Raw genomic sequence first — 17,169 nt, forward strand, 5'->3', positions numbered from 1 at the left:
ACTAAGGACCCCACATCCTCTGTACTAAAGAAGAGAAGAACTATCTGGCCTTTTATAAGCGCAGTTCAAAAGCCTGCCTCTCTGACGGTATGGGGGTGCATTTGTGCCTATGGCATGAGCAGCTTAAGTAACTAGAAAGGCACCATCAATGCAGAAAAGTATTTACAAGTTTTGGAACAAATGTGCTCCAGTCGACCAATAAATTCAGCAACTGTTGAAAAGCTACCAACACCAACTAGGAACTATTGTTGCTAGCTTAAAATCGCTACCATCAAATTCAAAATTACTTTTTATTAAGTAAAATGTATTAGTTTTAACATTAAATATGTTTACTATGTCCCACTATTAATAAATTATAGGTTTATGAAATTTGCAAATCACTGCATTCTCTGTTTTATATTTTACACGACTTCTCAATTTTTTTTGAAATCAGGGTTGTAGTTTGAATTTTGGCCAAAAAAATAATAATAATAATCACAAGACATCAAGGGCTCATGGAAGATTTAAAGTCCTTTTTTACTTTCCACACCCTCTCTGGTCTCATGTTTGATGGGAGAGTATTTTCACTCTGAATATTGCAGTGTTTGCTCTGCTCTCCAGAACTAATAAAACATCTGTGTTCTTGCAGACAGGATGGCAAAAAGCGCAGAAACGAACTGTTTGTGTGTGTTAGCTGTGCGTGAGTGCATGCATGTGAGCTTGTAACGTGGTAAAATGTCAAGCCAGAGATTTTATTTGTTACAATTTATCACAATCTGCCATTTTAATGAGAATAAACCCAGCGCAAAGCAATAACACTTAAAACATTTGTTGAAAATGAGCTGTAGCAACCCACATGTGCAGCTTTACTCTAAATTTAAGAGAATGCAAAGAGAAACACAAGCAGACACTTTATTCTGCATATTTATCTTTACTGATACAGCTAAAGCTGGAGGAGTAGTCATCACTTATAACTTTCGGTGTCAATTTCGCTACAGTTCTTCACTGAATTTTGAGTTTGTGGACTTCTCTGTAATTCTTGTGGCAGGTTGATATCCAGATTCTTTGGTTGAAGACTCGCCTTTAAAGGTACATGTATAAATATTTAACAGACCAAGTTGTACGCTTCGGTCTCTTTCCTCCCTCTCAACTCGTTGGACTGATGAAAATGAGCTTTGAGGTTTTCAGAGAGCTCCTTCTCCGTACTGGCTTTTATTTTCTGCATATTGGCTGATCTGGTCTGCCTGGAGGGCCTGATATTCTGACTGGAGCAGCAGTGGCTTAGTTTTATTTTCAAATAGTCAATGACTGAAAAAATTTACTGCTTGATTTCAAAAGAGACGGCACCGGTGGATGCGAGGGGCTTTTAAGCTGACTTGAATGTCCTTTTTGGACTCCTAGCCTCACCGTCTTTTCCAATTTACAGTAGACGCTGGTGTACTCTGCTCTATTTTTGTCTCTTTGTAGACATGCAATTTTTTTTCAGCAATCATCTTCATTTCTTTTACTAAAAAGGTGAAACAGTACTTCTGTGCTAGATTACAAGTATCGTATTTTCCGGCGTATAAGTCAGTTTCTTTGCAAAGATTTGTCAGTCCTGCGACTTATACACCGAAGCAACTTATATACTTTTTTTTTTTCCATATTCACAACGCAATTTTTGACTGACGCTTTAAATTTTTAAGAACTGCAACAGTGTGCGCACTTGCTTCACCCAGCTGGTGCAGGTGGAAGAACGCTGGAGAGCTAGCGGCTCCAGTCGCGATGGATGGATGGATGGATGGATGGATGGATGGATGGATGGATGGACGGACGGACGGACGGACGGACGGACGGACGGACGGACGGACGGCGCCACGCTGCCCATGCGAAATGAAGCTGTTTTGATTATTAAATGAATGCATAATAAACGTGACGGGTCAGTGAGTTATACGTGTTTTTTTCCCTCTTCCTGATGTTTTTTTTTTTTTTTTGATTGATGCAATTTATGCTCTGGAATATATGCCGGAAAATACGGTACTCAAGGCATCAACACACACACAGTTTCGTTAATCTAAAATTGAAAAAACAGACACAGTTATAATACACACATATTTTTAATCTTCAATCACAGATAAATGCAAAGCAGAGACCTATAATCCTAACAAAGCTTTTGTTAAATCTTTATTTTAAGGCCTCAAACATTTAAGTGTTAAAAACTGAAAACTTGACATTTTGAATTGATCAAAACTGGCCCCTAAAGCAGCCATAAGTAAATCCCACATGCTGACACAGACACACATACTCACAATAATTTTCATTGTTTGTATTCTTGAACCTATTTGACAGCTGCACAACAAAAGTAGTGCCATAAATAATTATAAGAGAACTGTATTATTGAGATTATCATTAATATTCTATGTGTTTATTCAAATGAAACGTGGTTTTACGTTCAGGTATTTGACTTGTTTTTATTTCATAATGCAGCTTTTTTTTGTTTGTTTTTTTCAGGCTGCCGCACAGCAGAGTTGTTTTTTGTTTTTGTTTTTAATATATATAACCAACGGACACATTGTTGATAATAAAATAGTGCTAAAACCCTCAAGACTTCTCTCTTTGATTTTGTTCTTTCAGTTCTTGCATTACAATCTGGAGTCAGTTAATTTTAAGCTCGTCTGTGACACTATTGCACTCATCAAGAGCAGAGAATTATTTTGGAGTTTTAATTATTTGACTTATTTAAGCACATTTGAGAGCAGGAGCTTCTTTCTTGGTCAACCCCCTCAGGCCATGGTCACCTGAAACTTACCTTACTGTGGACAGTGGCACTAGTGTTCCAACAGTTTCCAGTTCACTTGAAATATGATGTTTTCTAGTTGTGCCTGAATGTTCGTATCAGGATTCTGTAGTTTGGTAGAACCCATATGCAGACAGAAGCCGAGAACTTGGAGGTAAAATAAATAATATTATTTATTTAAAGAAAACTAGAGAAATTGCATTTCCAGCGAAAACGCTGTGCGAATGCTTATTGCTGTAGAACTTGATGAAAAACAGCTGAAACTAGAGAATTTGTATTTCCTGAGAAAATGTGTTGAGTGTGTTCCAACTACAGGGGGATCACGCTCTTAAGCCTCCCTGGTAAGGTCTATTTGGGGGTTCAGGAGAGGAGGGTCTGTCGGATAGTCGAACCTCGGATTCAGGAGGAGCAGTGCGGTTTTCGTCCTGGTCGTGGAACACTGGACCAGCTCTACACTCTCAGCAGGGTCCTGGAGGGTGCGTGGGAGTTTGCCCAACCGGTCTACATGTGCTTTGTGGACTTGGAGAAGGCGTTCGACCATGTCCCTAGGGGAACCCTGTGGAGGGTACTCTGGGAGTATGGGGTACCAGGCCCTTTGATATGGACTGTTAGGTCCCTGTATGACCGGTGTCAGAGCCTGGTCCGCATTGCCGGCAGTAAGTCGGGCTCGTTCCCGGTGAGAGTTGGACTCCGCCAAGGTTGCCCTTTGTCACCGATTCTGTCCATAACTTTTATGGACAGAATTTCTAGGTGCAGCCAAGGTTGTGAGGGGATCCGTTTTGGTGGCCTTAGGACCGCGTCTCTGCTTTTTGCAGATGATGTGGTCCTATTGGCTTCATCAGATCGTGATCTACAGCTTTTGCTGGAGTGGTTCGCAGCCGAATGCGACACAGCCGGGATGAGGATCAGTTCCTCCAAATACGAGGCCATGGTCTTGAGCCAGAAAAGGGTAGAGTGCCCTTTCCGGGTCAGGGAGGAGGTCCTGCCCCAAGTGGAGGAGTTCAAGTATCTTGGGGTCTTGTTCACGAATGAGGGAAAAATGGAGCGTGAGATCGATAGGCGGATAGGTGCAGCGTCTGCAGTGAAGCGGGCACTGTACAGGTCTGTCGTGGTGAAGAGAGAGCCGAGTCAAAAGGCGAAGCTCTCAATTTACTGATCGATCTACGTTCCCACCCTCATCTATGGTCATGAGCTTTGGGTTGTGACAGAAAGAACAAAATCTCGGATACAAGCAGCCGAAATGAGTTTTCTCTGCAAGGTGTTTGGACTTTCCCTTAGAGATAGGGTGAGAAGCTCGATCATCCGGGAGGGACTCAGAGTAGAGCCGCTGCTTCTCCACGTCCAGAGGAGCCAGTTGAGGTGTTGACCCAAGTGGCTGGGGAAAGGGAAGTCTGGACCTCCCTACTTAAGCTGCTACCCCCCCGACCCGACCCCGGATAAGCGGAAGAAAATGGATGGATGGATGGATGGATGGATGGATGGATGGGAAAATGCAAGTGTGAATGCTTATTGCTGAAGAACTTGATGAAAAACCGCTGAAATTAGAAAAAAAAAATGCTGAAATGTAGTTGAAATTGAAAAACAAGTCCAAGTTAGCAGAAGAAAAAGAGGGAAGACATATTTGATGAATTGGAGAATTGCTGAATAAGCAGAAATGGGAAAAAAAAGAAGGATTTTATGTAAATAAAATCTGAAATTAACACAAAAAAAGCTGAAAAGTAGCTAAAAAAGCAGAAAGAAGTTTAAATTACCAGAAGAGGACAGAACTTTTATTTTTATTTAGGCAGAAAAAAAGTTTAAATTAGTGCAAAAAATGTGGAATTAGCTGAAAAGGCTAAAATTAGCATTAAACAGCTGAATAGTAGCTGAAAAAGCAGAAAAAGCTGAAACACAGAAATAAGCTGAAAGGAGCATAAGAAGCTGAAATTAGCAGAAAGAAGAAGCGCAAACATTATGTAGTTAACAGAAAAGGAGCACAAAACAGCTGAAAAACAGCTGAAAATTTTTTTAAATTTGTACAAGGAATATGAAAGAAGTTGAACCGCAAAAAAAAATGTGAAAGGAGCAGTAAAAGGTTGTAAACACATCTAAAGATTTGAAGGATGTAAAATGAGGTCACTTCATTTCTGAGAAAAAAATGGCAGAAAAGGCTAAATATTTCAAAAAGCTAAAGTTGCACCAAAACCAAGTCATAGCAGGATTGTTCTAAAAAAGCTGAACATTTTGATTTATGATTGGTTGAAATAGCACAAAAATTGTTGAATGAGAAAATTGCCCAAAAACTACAGAAGAATTTAGAAGTGGATCACAATAGTGTAAATGCTTCATAAGCGTTCACACAACAAGAGGCTGACGTGGCAGCAAAACTTACATTTTCATAGAGGAGACACGGAGGGAGACAGAGACAGGACGCCATACCAGAACAAGGTCCAGACGATGAGGAACAAAGACGTTAACGAGCAGACGATGACAAACACCTGGGGAAAGGACAACCAGGAACAGGGAGCGGCTGGAACCGGAGCAGACCACGAGGGGGAGACACACTAGGGAACAAAATCCTGATCATTCAGACTAATACCCTTCAATCTAAGGAGTATTGGTCAGTTAGATGTTTAATTTGACCTTTGAACAATGATTACTGTCAAACAAATCTATTTTTATGCCGACAACCTAGCAGCTGCATCATGACCACTAACAAGAAATTAATATATCTTTGCCTTGTCAAGTTAAAAAACAGAAGAAATGCTCATTTTTGTACCCAGTTCTTGTTCTTAAAAATTACTGAAGCTGTGTGTTGTACAGTCATTCTACCATGGAAGAAGAAAGTTCAGCTCCATCATTAAGAGGCTAAAGTTACCAAGGCTTTCATTCCCATGATACGCAGACAAAAATCTCTGCTGTTTGTCTGAAAGAGAAATAGTGCTGATTTCGTCTTGATTTAATGCAAAATAGACATTTTGAAGGCAAACACAAGGAAACAGGAGGTACAAACTGCAACACATTTGAATGAAAATGGTTACGAATCAAGAGCATGTCCCCAAGAGTGATGAGAAACTAAACTGTCAGCGCGAGAAAAGTATTTCCCTACTAAAAGTTGGAGAACAGGAAACTTTACTCGGGCAGGAAACCAAATGAGTCAGAGGCAAAAACTAATATTAGTGGGAAAGAAAAAAACTGTTTTGTCACAAAGGAGATGATTAGAAATCTGAGTCAGAGCTAATGAATTAGAAACAGAACACACGACAGATGGAGGAAATATCACATGATGCCCGTTTTAGACATGCAGACATTTTGTCATGGTATTTATGCAACCACACTGATGAAAATATATAAATATTCAAATTATGATACATCCCTTCTAATGAAAAAATACTTGAGTTACACTGATTTGCAAAAACTCTAAAAAGGACATTTGTGCCACATTGATAAAACATGAAAAATGTTTTTTTTTTATCGCAGTCACTGTCATTTAAATGTAATGTACTAAAAGTCAACATTAATTGGCTCCCTCTGTCTGATTTATTTTTATTCCTGCATGGGATTCATGGCAACCCAGTAACTTTCACTCCTCTACATGCTTGAAAGCCCATTTCAAGTCTGCAGAGTCTGACAGGGTTTCATCTAAGCTTAAGGCCGTGCACACACATTCAGCATATTGATTCAGAAAGTGGAGGAATGGGAAAACCACAAATTGTGTTAAAGTTCATTCATTACGAGGGTTTTTCTGTTGATGACCTTTCAAGGAATGTAATGTCATCCATTCATTATAACTAACCCCATATTATTATTGATATTTTTAGAATTTTGCAGGGTCATCATGAAAAAACAATCAAATGATTAAGCAGCTGTTTTAAATCAAAGCACAACTCGAGCAACAGGCGAGGTGTTTTGCATCTGAATGTTCTTCTAAAAGCTATCTTCAAAATTTTACTCAAGCCAATTGTATTTCATAGCTTTGCTGCTAGTCTATTTGTCTAGTTTTTGTTTGTTTGTTTGTTTCCTCACTCGCTCTTGTATGAGGCGGATGCGTTCTCTTCTCTCTCCTGTTCTCCTCCAGATTTTTTTTTTTATCTTTGTCTGTGAGCTCCTATTTTCCACATCTTCCAAAATGAAAACTACTGTTATGGATCTGATCAGATGGACTTTCAGCGCAATCGACAAAATATTTTCAACAAAAAGCGACAGGGTCCTGGAGAGCCCTCATGTTCCACTGAGAATCTCAGGAGGACTCCGAAGACATATACAACCGTATTTATGATAACAGGTTTCCTGCTTTTTGGAATTGGCTGGTTCCTGGTCTATCGACATACAAGAAGACAGCTGCAGCTAATTTGGCCCTCGTCAGGCTGCCTGCTTGTGAAGGTTTGGTTTGTGCTTTGAGGACTCAAAATCAGATGATTTACAAGCTAAACCGTAAGATGGAAGTAATTTGTGAAAATCACAGGCCACCTGCGGCTTTGGGACTTGCCAGCATGTTGGAAACGACCTTGGAGGAGCTCGTAAGCATGGACCAGTAGAATACACCTTAATCTGGCCATTTTGGATTGTGAAAGTACCAGTAAAACTCAAGGCTGACAAGAAAAAACAGTCTGCTTGAAAAAAAATCAACAGATGTGGCTTATCTGAATCTGACTCCCCAGTTGGCCTCGAAAACAGGCCGACATATCAATTTCTCCTGGGAAATGTGTAAACTAAGGGAAAACTTCTATCGCACCCCCCCCCCCCCCCCCCGAGATCTTCTGTGGAGGCTTATCAGAACTGTGCCGGCTGACCTTCATCTTATCAGGTCTATGGTCTATCTGGAAGTGCTTCATGGACCACCTTGCTGTCAAATGCATATGTAACGCGTTCATAAATGTGCTTGCTGGCAGAGTTTTTTGATGTCTTAAATCGTGTCTTAATAGGACAAGGTGTGAAGAGATCTTTTTTGTAATGCCACTATCCTCTCCTCATGGCTTTTTCCCCTTTTCTATCTAAAAAAGTATTCTGAAAAGGATAAGAGGCTGCGCTATCATAGCAGCAGCTACGTGCACTCTGCCCATCTTTTGGACGACTGTGTGGACATATTCTCACTGTATCTCGGTACAATGATAATAAAGCTTATTCTGATTCTATATTTTCTCAAAAAAACATATAACATTTGTGCAGAAGTTTTTTTTTTGAAAAATGCACAGATTTCATGCTTTCTTTTAATAAATGCATTGTTTGGACTGCATTTGTTGTTGCAATAAAAGGGCCTGCAGAGGCAATCTGAGATAGAGGTAAATTGACTTTCAGCACAAGCTGCCTCACAGAGCATCATTTAGATGTGAATCGATGCGTTACGACATGCTGGTCATCATCATCCTCACCTTCGCTTCACCTAGCAGCAGTATGCAAACTCTCCCCCACTCTGTCTATCCACAATTTGTCTTTTGTACTCCTTAAAATCTCTCAATTTCAAGCATTTATGCTTCTTCTTCAGCTTTTTTCCCCCTAAAATCCTGACTGCATCCCACCATCAGTGAAATTTAGATGCTGAGGAAATGAGCAGCTGGGATTCCATGAATTATAAACACGCAAACAGTAGGAGGTTTTCCAACTAGAACAACAAACCAGTTGTGTCTAGCTGTGGCTGTTGAGCTGACTCCGTGCACCATTACCTGCTCTGCAGAATCCTGCCTTCAATTCCTTGTCAGTTTGCCAGGCCGTGTCACACATCAGACTACTATAAGTTCTGGTTTCAGGAGGTCCAAAATTGTCTCTAAAGTTGCTATCATTTGCAGCAACATTCCTATAACTGCAGGAGGAATTTATGTACGTGTGAGCATATTAAATACTGGTTTGTGTTTGATAAGAAATAAAGAGAGCAGTCCTGATATAGGATGTTGTTACAACAAACACATGTGACTCTTCTGTGTTGTAGATGGGGAGAAATAACCGACCTCCATGAATATCTCTTTCTCCCACACATGAGCCATTACCGCCCAGTGTGTGTAATAGTGCAGTTTCCTAAAGGGGGAAAAGCCATGCTTCTAGTCTGAATTTTTCATTTCCCACACTCTGTTTCTGTATAACAACTAATAAATAATCAATGAATCCAGAGGACGTAACAGAATGGAGCAGATTTTATGCCCTCCATACCTCAACATCAACTCCTCTTGACGCACATCTTGCCGGCCCTTCTCTCTCTGCTTCATCCTCTTATTGTCAGCTCGATGACGTCTGTTTCCGTTGTAAGACTTGAACCTTCTGTGCGCCTCTTTATGTTTATGAACTCGGCAGGTAAAAGAATGTGGAACGATTTGACGACTAATATTTGATGAAAAACTGTTTCTTTTTTAACTAAATGTAGCCTTTTGTTTCGCCATAAGAGTCAGTTTAAGAGCTTATCTTTTTTTATTGATCCAGAAAACACTCTGTCCATATTAACAAATAAATATATGTCACAGTGTTGCTGCAATCGTGCAATATTTCTCTCAGTAAAAAGTGTGATGAGTGTTTCAGAGGCTGAAATTTTGTCAGACTAGATGAAATTTGCAGTTTTCTCGCCACCTGGTGGCCAATAAAGTGTTCTTTAAAAAAAAAAAAAATTATTATTATTATTATTATTTTGCTGATGCATTCCTCCCAAATATAATTTTTTTTTTAGTTTTTTTTTTTACATCACTAAAGGAAAGTGTGTACCGATTAAGAACTGTTAAACACTGTAATATTCCAATGTAATAGTTTGCTGCATTGTTTGATTTTAGGTGATATTTAAGATATTTAAAGCTATTTGAGTTTAGACATTGAATTTTTAATTTGCATGGTTATTGTATGAGCAATATGATTAAACAAATAATTAAAGAAGTGACTTACAGGTTAAATATCAATTAAATTGTTTCCAGTGTGTTGTGGATTTTATGAAACTGTTCAGAAATCCAGGTTTTGTGGTAGACTACGTGCTAGAAACAGAACAAAACATAAAACAAAATGTTCTTCAATTTTAAAAAATAAAATAAAATAACTAGATTTTTTAGCACGTATTAGCTACTTCACTTGACCCAACATATTAAATCAACAAATTTTCTGTTTTATTGTGTTTTGAGGTGTGTGTTTTGTGTTCTCAAATGTGTATTTTTTTCTCACAGTTTTGTTTTATTAAGTACATCATGATAAGATAAGACAGAACTTTATTGATCCAGCACTAGAATACGTTTAACTTAAATCTGAGATTCTCTTTAAAAAAAAAAAAAAAAAAAAGTCCAGAGAACTTGATTTTACTTTGTTAGATTTTTCTACCTGGATTACAGTATTGAACATGAATCAGGATAAATCTGAGATTGTTCGTTTTTATTTTGCGCATGCGCATTGAATGAAATTGAAAAGTTTCTTGCCGCAGCCAGTTGCCATAGTAACCACCACAAAGTCCCGCCTCTTCGCTTTAACACCCAATCAAATATCACTATGTTACATTAGCCGCGAACTGCGAATTTCCCAATTTTCTTGGTGTTGCTGGAAGTTAAATCAATGAAAGTTGTCACACATAAAGCAATATGAGCACGGAGCAGGCCGCCGAAACCAACTGTAGTGCAAGCAATGTTCATATTTTATCGCCGGAGGAAAACGACTCAAAGAAAGAGGCGTTCAAAAGGTAACTGTTAGCTTAGCTGTAAGGAAAGCTAGCTAGCAACCTTTGCTAAATGTTAGCCTCTGTTTTTTACCCTGACTTCATTAAGCTGTCACAACTCAGTAGCCCTGAAAGTCTTGTTCTTACGCTAACCATGATAAACTGAGGGGTTAAATATGTGTTATTTGGCTCATTGAGTAGTTAAAAGTAAGATAAATTGACGTAAAAGAGAGGCTGTGTTGTGACAAGAGATGGCCATTATTTTCTTTTTCATCTATTTTCTTTTTTCACTACTTTTAATATTTTCTTATGAAGATTTCACCTCTCCATTTCTTCTTAGAACTCCGTTCTCAAAGTTGAAGAAAGTGCACGCCAGTTTCAAGTCACCAGTAAGTAGCTTGTCTTGTCTCCATACAACTCTTGTACTTTGTTCCATGAATGCACGACATTTTTTGGTACATTCTGCATTTTACAGCTTCAGGTAGCTGAAAGTCCTAAATTTAGTCCTGAAGAGGAGGTGGCAGAGCTACAAAGGAAACAGGAACTGCTGGATTTAGAGATAGCACAGCTGGAGGCAGAGTAAGTATGAATGTGTACATCTGGTTCAAATTTTGTTTGGGCTGAGATAAATTGTGGCTTTTTAAAATATCAGGAGGAAACAAGGAATTAGTAACTTCTCTTTGGACATGAAATGTTCTTTAGGATTTTTTTTTTTTTAATTGTTCATCACTTGACATTTTTGTTTCTGAGCCCAAGCATTTGCAAAAAATTAATTTAGCTAAGACCAATATTCTGTTTGTTTTTCAGGGGATATAGAGTTGAAGAGCTGGACATTCATATTAATAAGCTGCATGAATACAATGACATCAAAGACATTGGACAGTCACTTCTAGGTCGTATCGGTAAGAGATATACTGTGCAAATGTTTTATTTCACCATGTTCAATTTTGTGTATGTCTTGGAAAAAAGTCTGATAAAATGTTTGCACACGAACTATTAGTTTACATCAATCCAGATTTGCAGCTCGACAAATGTGACTGAAGTGGAAAATTTTTTAGCCTAATTTGTTTTATTAAATCAGTATGATTTTGTCTTCTGATTATCATATGAACACTCAATCTTTAGGTGGACAGTGACGTGAAAATCATTTGGTTTTGGATTAATGTTAATTGCCCTCTGTATAACAAAACAGCTGAGTTGTTTAACATTGTGTCAGTCATTTGGACGTTTAGAGGAAGCGCCCCATCGTCCCTCTTCTAGTTGCAGCTTCTGTTCTTTTCATAACAAATTCAGAATGTTTGATGGCAATTTAAACTTCTTATTTTTATTTATTTTATTTTATTGTTGTCAGACTAGCCGCTTGAAAGCACAAATGGTCTAAACTACCAGCTGAATGTGAAACTTGTTAACACCTCTTTGCTCATTTATTTTAAGACCAAACAATCTGAGAAACATGAACTAAGTGACACACTGGCAGTGTGATCATGTGCTATAAAACTACGTAATATTCTAAATACCCATCCTTCCATTAGCTGTACCTGCTTCTTCCTTTCCAGGTTGGATATGTCACTGGTACCCATGTCCACTCTGGACAGGTTGCAAGTTCATCACAGGGACACATCAAGACAAATAAGACAAACCATTCACACTCTCACACCTTAGGACAATTTGGAGTTACCAATTAGCCTAACATGCATGTTTTTGGTCTGTGGGAGTGCCTGGAGGACATCAAACTCCATCCAGAACGGTCCTAAGCAGGGATTTGATCTGGCAATTCTTTAGCTGAGAGGCAACAGTTCTACTAACTGTGCCACGGTGCTGCCGTTTTAGACACAATAGATGTGGCACAAATCACTGTTGACATTTTTAATCCCATGTGACATTTGAAGATGAGTTCCATTAAAACATATAAAGAGAGAAGATGGTAGACAAATATGATGGGAGGTGTATGCATGAAACCTGATATGAAGCAGCAGGCTATAGGAAAAAATGCAAATTAAAACGGCAAGCTTGAAATACAATATTGATTTAGGTAATTCTTCAACCAATCAATAGAGGGCAGCAGAGAGACACGTTTGTTTTCTATTAGAGCCAAAAACAAAGCATGTCTTTCATTTAGCCAGAGTCTGACAGCACTGAAATGGTTTTGATTGTTTAATCTGGCTATTAATAACCAAAATCTAATAACATTTCACTCGCATTAAATTAATTTGGTATTGATCTAGCTCATATTCCTTGAATTAACCACCTGATAAAACCTGTTAATTAAATTTGTTCATAAACTGGCTGATATTGATCAACAGCTGGGACATTTGATCGATCTTACTGAAATCATTGAACAAAATAATGTTATTGCAACAATAACTGATAGTTCAACAAAAATATGCGTGAGTTACAACATAACACTGATGAGTAAGGAGAGCAAAGTTCACATCTATTAAGAAAGTTGTAGTGAATCATGGCTAAACTGGTTTCCCTCATGACTTTTGACTTGTCTTTCTGTTTATATGTTGTCTTTTGTCAGTGTAAAAGAAAATGTAGACATTATTACAAAAGTTTTATTATTTGCAGTACTGGTGTTTCAAAGAAAATTTAAATTGAGGCTTATTTGTGAGGTAAAGCTTTACGCAGCGCAGTTGAGATGATAATGACCTTACTGAACGGAGATGGCATTTCCACTCTGACACAATGTCAGTCTTTCTCTTCACTTACACTTACAATTTCAGTCTCTGTCCACGCCTATGCTTATATTCATACTTGCATGTGCACATGCAGTCAAACACAAACAGTGTCTATCTTCTCTCGTCTCGCTCTCTTTGTCACTTTTTTTTCCCCTCAAACACTTTCACAAAGATCTGCACTTTGACACTGAGGACCGTTGTACTGTATGTTGTTGTTCTGAGGGAGGTGATTGGTGGGCTGCAGTGGAGAGAGATGTCCTGTCCTAAAGACAACTGTCCCTTTGTCTCTGATCATGGCTTTCTGTCTGCAAAAAATGAAGCTATTGAAGTTTGAACTTGTTCTTTTTATTAATGGTGAGGTTTTATTTTTTGGTTTGTGTAAAAATCAACATTTTCAGGTAATTGCAGGATGGATTCATGTTTATAAATACTAATTTTAAAGGTGATGATAATAATTTCAGTTAAACAAATGTACTTTTTCTTTCCTGACAGGTTATTCTGTTTATAATCAAAAATGTTATCTAAGTCGTTTTACTTTTTTTCCTTCAAGAAATTATAAAGGCAAAGTTTGCCATTTAGATTAAAATGTAGCCATTTTTAAATAAAACGTTTATTAAGGATCATTAGGAAAAAGCTACAGTTTTCCACAAGGATCTCCCTTTTGAAGCCTCTAAGTTATTTTAAAAATAGATTATTTTGTTAAAATATTAGTTATTTTAATTTCAATGTATAAGTTTGAAATGCAGGATTTGTGTCCCTCATCAGTAACATGTTGGGCCAACTTTATTAAACATTTTTACCAAGCAGAAGCCCCGTGTTTTAAAGCAATCACGGTCCTTCATACTGTGATCCTAGTCTGTTCAGTGTTTCGTGGATTGTTTGAAAAGTCGACCAGAGGGAGTTGACCCTGTAATGTGTCTCTGTCTTCCAGCTGCTCTGAGGGGGACCACCACACGAGATCTCTACTCACACTTTGGTCTTGAACTGGATGACTGAAAAGAGAGTAGGGGGTGGGAAAAGATCAGAAGTTCAACGTTGGGAATGCTTTGTCAGACCAATGAAAGCAGGCCAAAGGATGAGGATTGAGTAATTGCATCACCTTCATAAAGACGCATGCACTTATTACTTAACTAAACTTGAATATATATATATATATATATATATATATATATATATACATTTAACAGCTTCTCATAGAGCTGTTTGACAGACAGAGATAACGAGGAGGGAACAGGTTTAGTCCAACATGCTGGCGTGGTATTTAAAACATGCCAACTGTTCAGGTCTTAAGCTGATTGCAAGTGACAATGAAGATTTTGTCCTTTTTTTCCATCCATCTGTCTGGAGCTGTTGGGTAACTTTGACTAAATGTTTGTTTAATATATGAGATGACAAATAGTTTAAGGAAAAATGTGCACAATGACTTTGGATATATTTTCTCTTTATTTAAAGGTTTGTCAAAAGTGTGATATAATTAGTACCCCATGCAACTTTCTTTTTGCACTACATGTGTAATAAATATATAATAAATTTGATGAAGGTAACTTGTAAAAAGGTGTTTGTTAAAGTTAAGGTTTCTTTGTCGTTCGCACCCCATGTGGTACATGTGGTTGAACGAAATTGTGTACACAGGGTCCCAGTTACATCCAACAAAAGTATAAAATGTAAAGAAAAACTAGTAATTAGATCTAAGATATGAACTAAGAAATATGCTAAACTAAGCATGTTCTTGATGTACTGAACAAAATGTTGGATACAAACATTCTTGCTTTATCTCACTTAAAGGAACCACACTCGACAGGAGAAGATTTTTAACCGGTTTTTACTTGCGAGGACAGATTTTCAGGACTGGTTACACAGATATACAGGAAGTACATGAAGCCCAGTCACAAGAATCTGCCACGGGCGGTGTGCGGAGTTTGTTTTTATACCTTATCAGTTCAGCCGAGCTCACAGACTCTGAGGTGACCTTGGAGTGCCAGCTGCACACATCTGCCTTATCCAGCTCCTCATTCAGCTTTCTACAGTTAACATCCTCAACCATAGTTATTAAAAACCTCCACACTAACACAAAAAGTCATTTGTGTGGGTTTATGTTACAGGTGTGGCCTAATCTTGTCTAGTGATTATCAGGCTTAACTTTTATCAGCAGAATTTCACAACTACAGTGATGGATACAATTAACTGCATTGTGTGTCATTAGGTATCCAACACAGGGAAGGTTTCATTTAATCTCTTATAGATCATAGTTCGCAATTATAGTCTGAGGATTACACAATTACCTGTTTCATTCGTTATCTCACACCTGAGTCATACTTTGTTCTTGTACTGTGTAAATGCTGTTCAAAACACTTTGAATTCTAGTAACTTATTATTTTTTGTTTGTTTGTTTGTTTGTTTATGCAGGCACAACACCATTTAGCTTTTTGCTTTTGTTTGTTTGTTTTGCATAGCAGCCATTTATTCAATTACTTTCTAGCCAGTGAGGAAGTTCCCTCTGTTGCAGCAGTGATCCTGAGTTTTTATAACAATTCTGAAGAAATCAAATCAGGTTATGTAATATGGCTCATGACATCTTTACATTGATGTTTTAATATGTGAATCTGCTTGAATCAAACTTTTGGATAAAGTTGTGGAACTCAGTCAGATGAAATAGAAAAAAAAAACAGGTCTTTATTTTTACAGTTTGGTGTGGCACAAAAATCAGAAATTTAATTAGATCTTTAAGTTAATGACATTGTGCAAAAGCAATTAAAAAGCCTGCAACTAGATCTTCATTTAATTGGATTCTAATGGGTTTTCATTGTAAAGGCAGTTCTTCTAGTTCTCGTACCACATTCCTTGCCCATCCTCCGGGCTCCTTTTGTCGTTTGGACCGTTTGTGGCTGAGCGGGGCAAACAGAATGATGAATGGGCGAGGTGAGGCGGACTCTACAAGCAGAGGCAGGGCTCTTTTTGACGCCATAATGGCCTTGTGTCATTACGGGGCGGGGCCTTCTCTAGCCGGTTAGCAAACAGCCGCGCAGCCGCAAACCCCACCCCTGCCTGAGGTGACGTCAAAATAGACCCCTCTCTCTCGATTGGCTGTAACGCCTGTCTGTCAGAGATCGTGCCTGTTCCACCGATTCGACGCTACCAGCAAGTGGGCGGGCTCATCTCAGAAAATTATAAGGTCATTTGAATTACGCCTGCCAGGGAGCTCACCGGTTACAATAAACCTAAAGATGATATGAATTATTCGGACAATAAACGGTTGACGACCGCGGGGTCAAAGTCGACACGTCTTGTCAGGTCTGTTTTCAGGGCAGCAGCGGGAGGTGCTTGTGGGATTTGAACCCAGGAGCGTGTGTCCGCTTGTCTGCGTTTCTCCGTCAAGCCAAGCTAGCGGCGGCGGAGAGAGAGGGAGAGGAAAGGAGGGCGACCAGGCTGGCCTGTAAGCCGATCAAGGTGGAATCTCGCTCAGCGAGTTTCACGTTTGTGGATTTCTGGGCACCTTTATGCTGTTACGGAGAGAAAGAGGGAGCAAGGTATGTCGGCTAACACTGCTCATCCCTGCTAAGCGACCATCATCATCGCCCCCGCGATGTTCTGTTGAGCTCAGCGGAAAGATGGTCAGGTTTTATTAAACGGGAGAAAGACGGGTCTGTGCTCGGAATCTAAATTCATACCCCCCAGGTCCTTAAAAGGTAAATTATGCCTCCTTGACAGCTGTCCGCCCGCTTCCTTTACCGCTGCGCATCCTCCCGTCCGGTTAGCACACTGTCCCACCAGGTCACGGATGAAGGCCGTGCCTCACGCGCACATGGTTCTGGAGGTAACACCACATTTGCCTTTCATCTTCCGATTCCTGCCGCAGTGTGATGCTCCTCCGCGCCTTTCTCATTTCCGGGTTGGGCAGCAAACGGTGAGCTGATGACGGCTTTTTAAGTGACAGCTGTCCTCCTAAAGCCTGTCTTTTGTGGCATTCTGTGTCCCATCAGAAGGATTTAATAGTTTGCTTTAAGCTTTGGATGTAAATAGCTCATTGTCTCCACATGCAGGGAGGAAGAGGGGGAACATGTCAGAATAATTAACCCAATGGGCCTTTTTCAGAACAATAAACAAAAATGAGAGCAAAGCTGATGAATAGATTATGAGTGCAC

The 17,169-nt window shown here is 39.0% G+C and overlaps 1 protein-coding gene across 1 annotated transcript; it reads left to right on the forward strand.

Annotated features, from left to right (window-relative positions):
- The first annotated feature begins 10,200 nt into the window (after positions 1-10,200).
- Positions 10,201-14,036, forward strand: LOC119424697 (DNA repair protein SWI5 homolog). The gene is made up of 5 exons (XM_037692191.1): positions 10,201-10,370; positions 10,687-10,735; positions 10,822-10,925; positions 11,154-11,248; positions 13,959-14,036. Exons 1-5 carry the CDS (start codon positions 10,273-10,275, stop codon positions 14,021-14,023), a joined length of 411 nt encoding a protein of 136 aa, XP_037548119.1. The 5' UTR covers positions 10,201-10,272; the 3' UTR covers positions 14,024-14,036.
- The last annotated feature ends 3,133 nt before the right edge of the window (positions 14,037-17,169 follow it).

Source organism: Nematolebias whitei, chromosome 18 (genome assembly GCF_014905685.2).
Source record: "Nematolebias whitei isolate Nwh7 chromosome 18, NemWhi1, whole genome shotgun sequence".
NCBI lineage: Eukaryota > Metazoa > Chordata > Actinopteri > Cyprinodontiformes > Rivulidae > Nematolebias > Nematolebias whitei.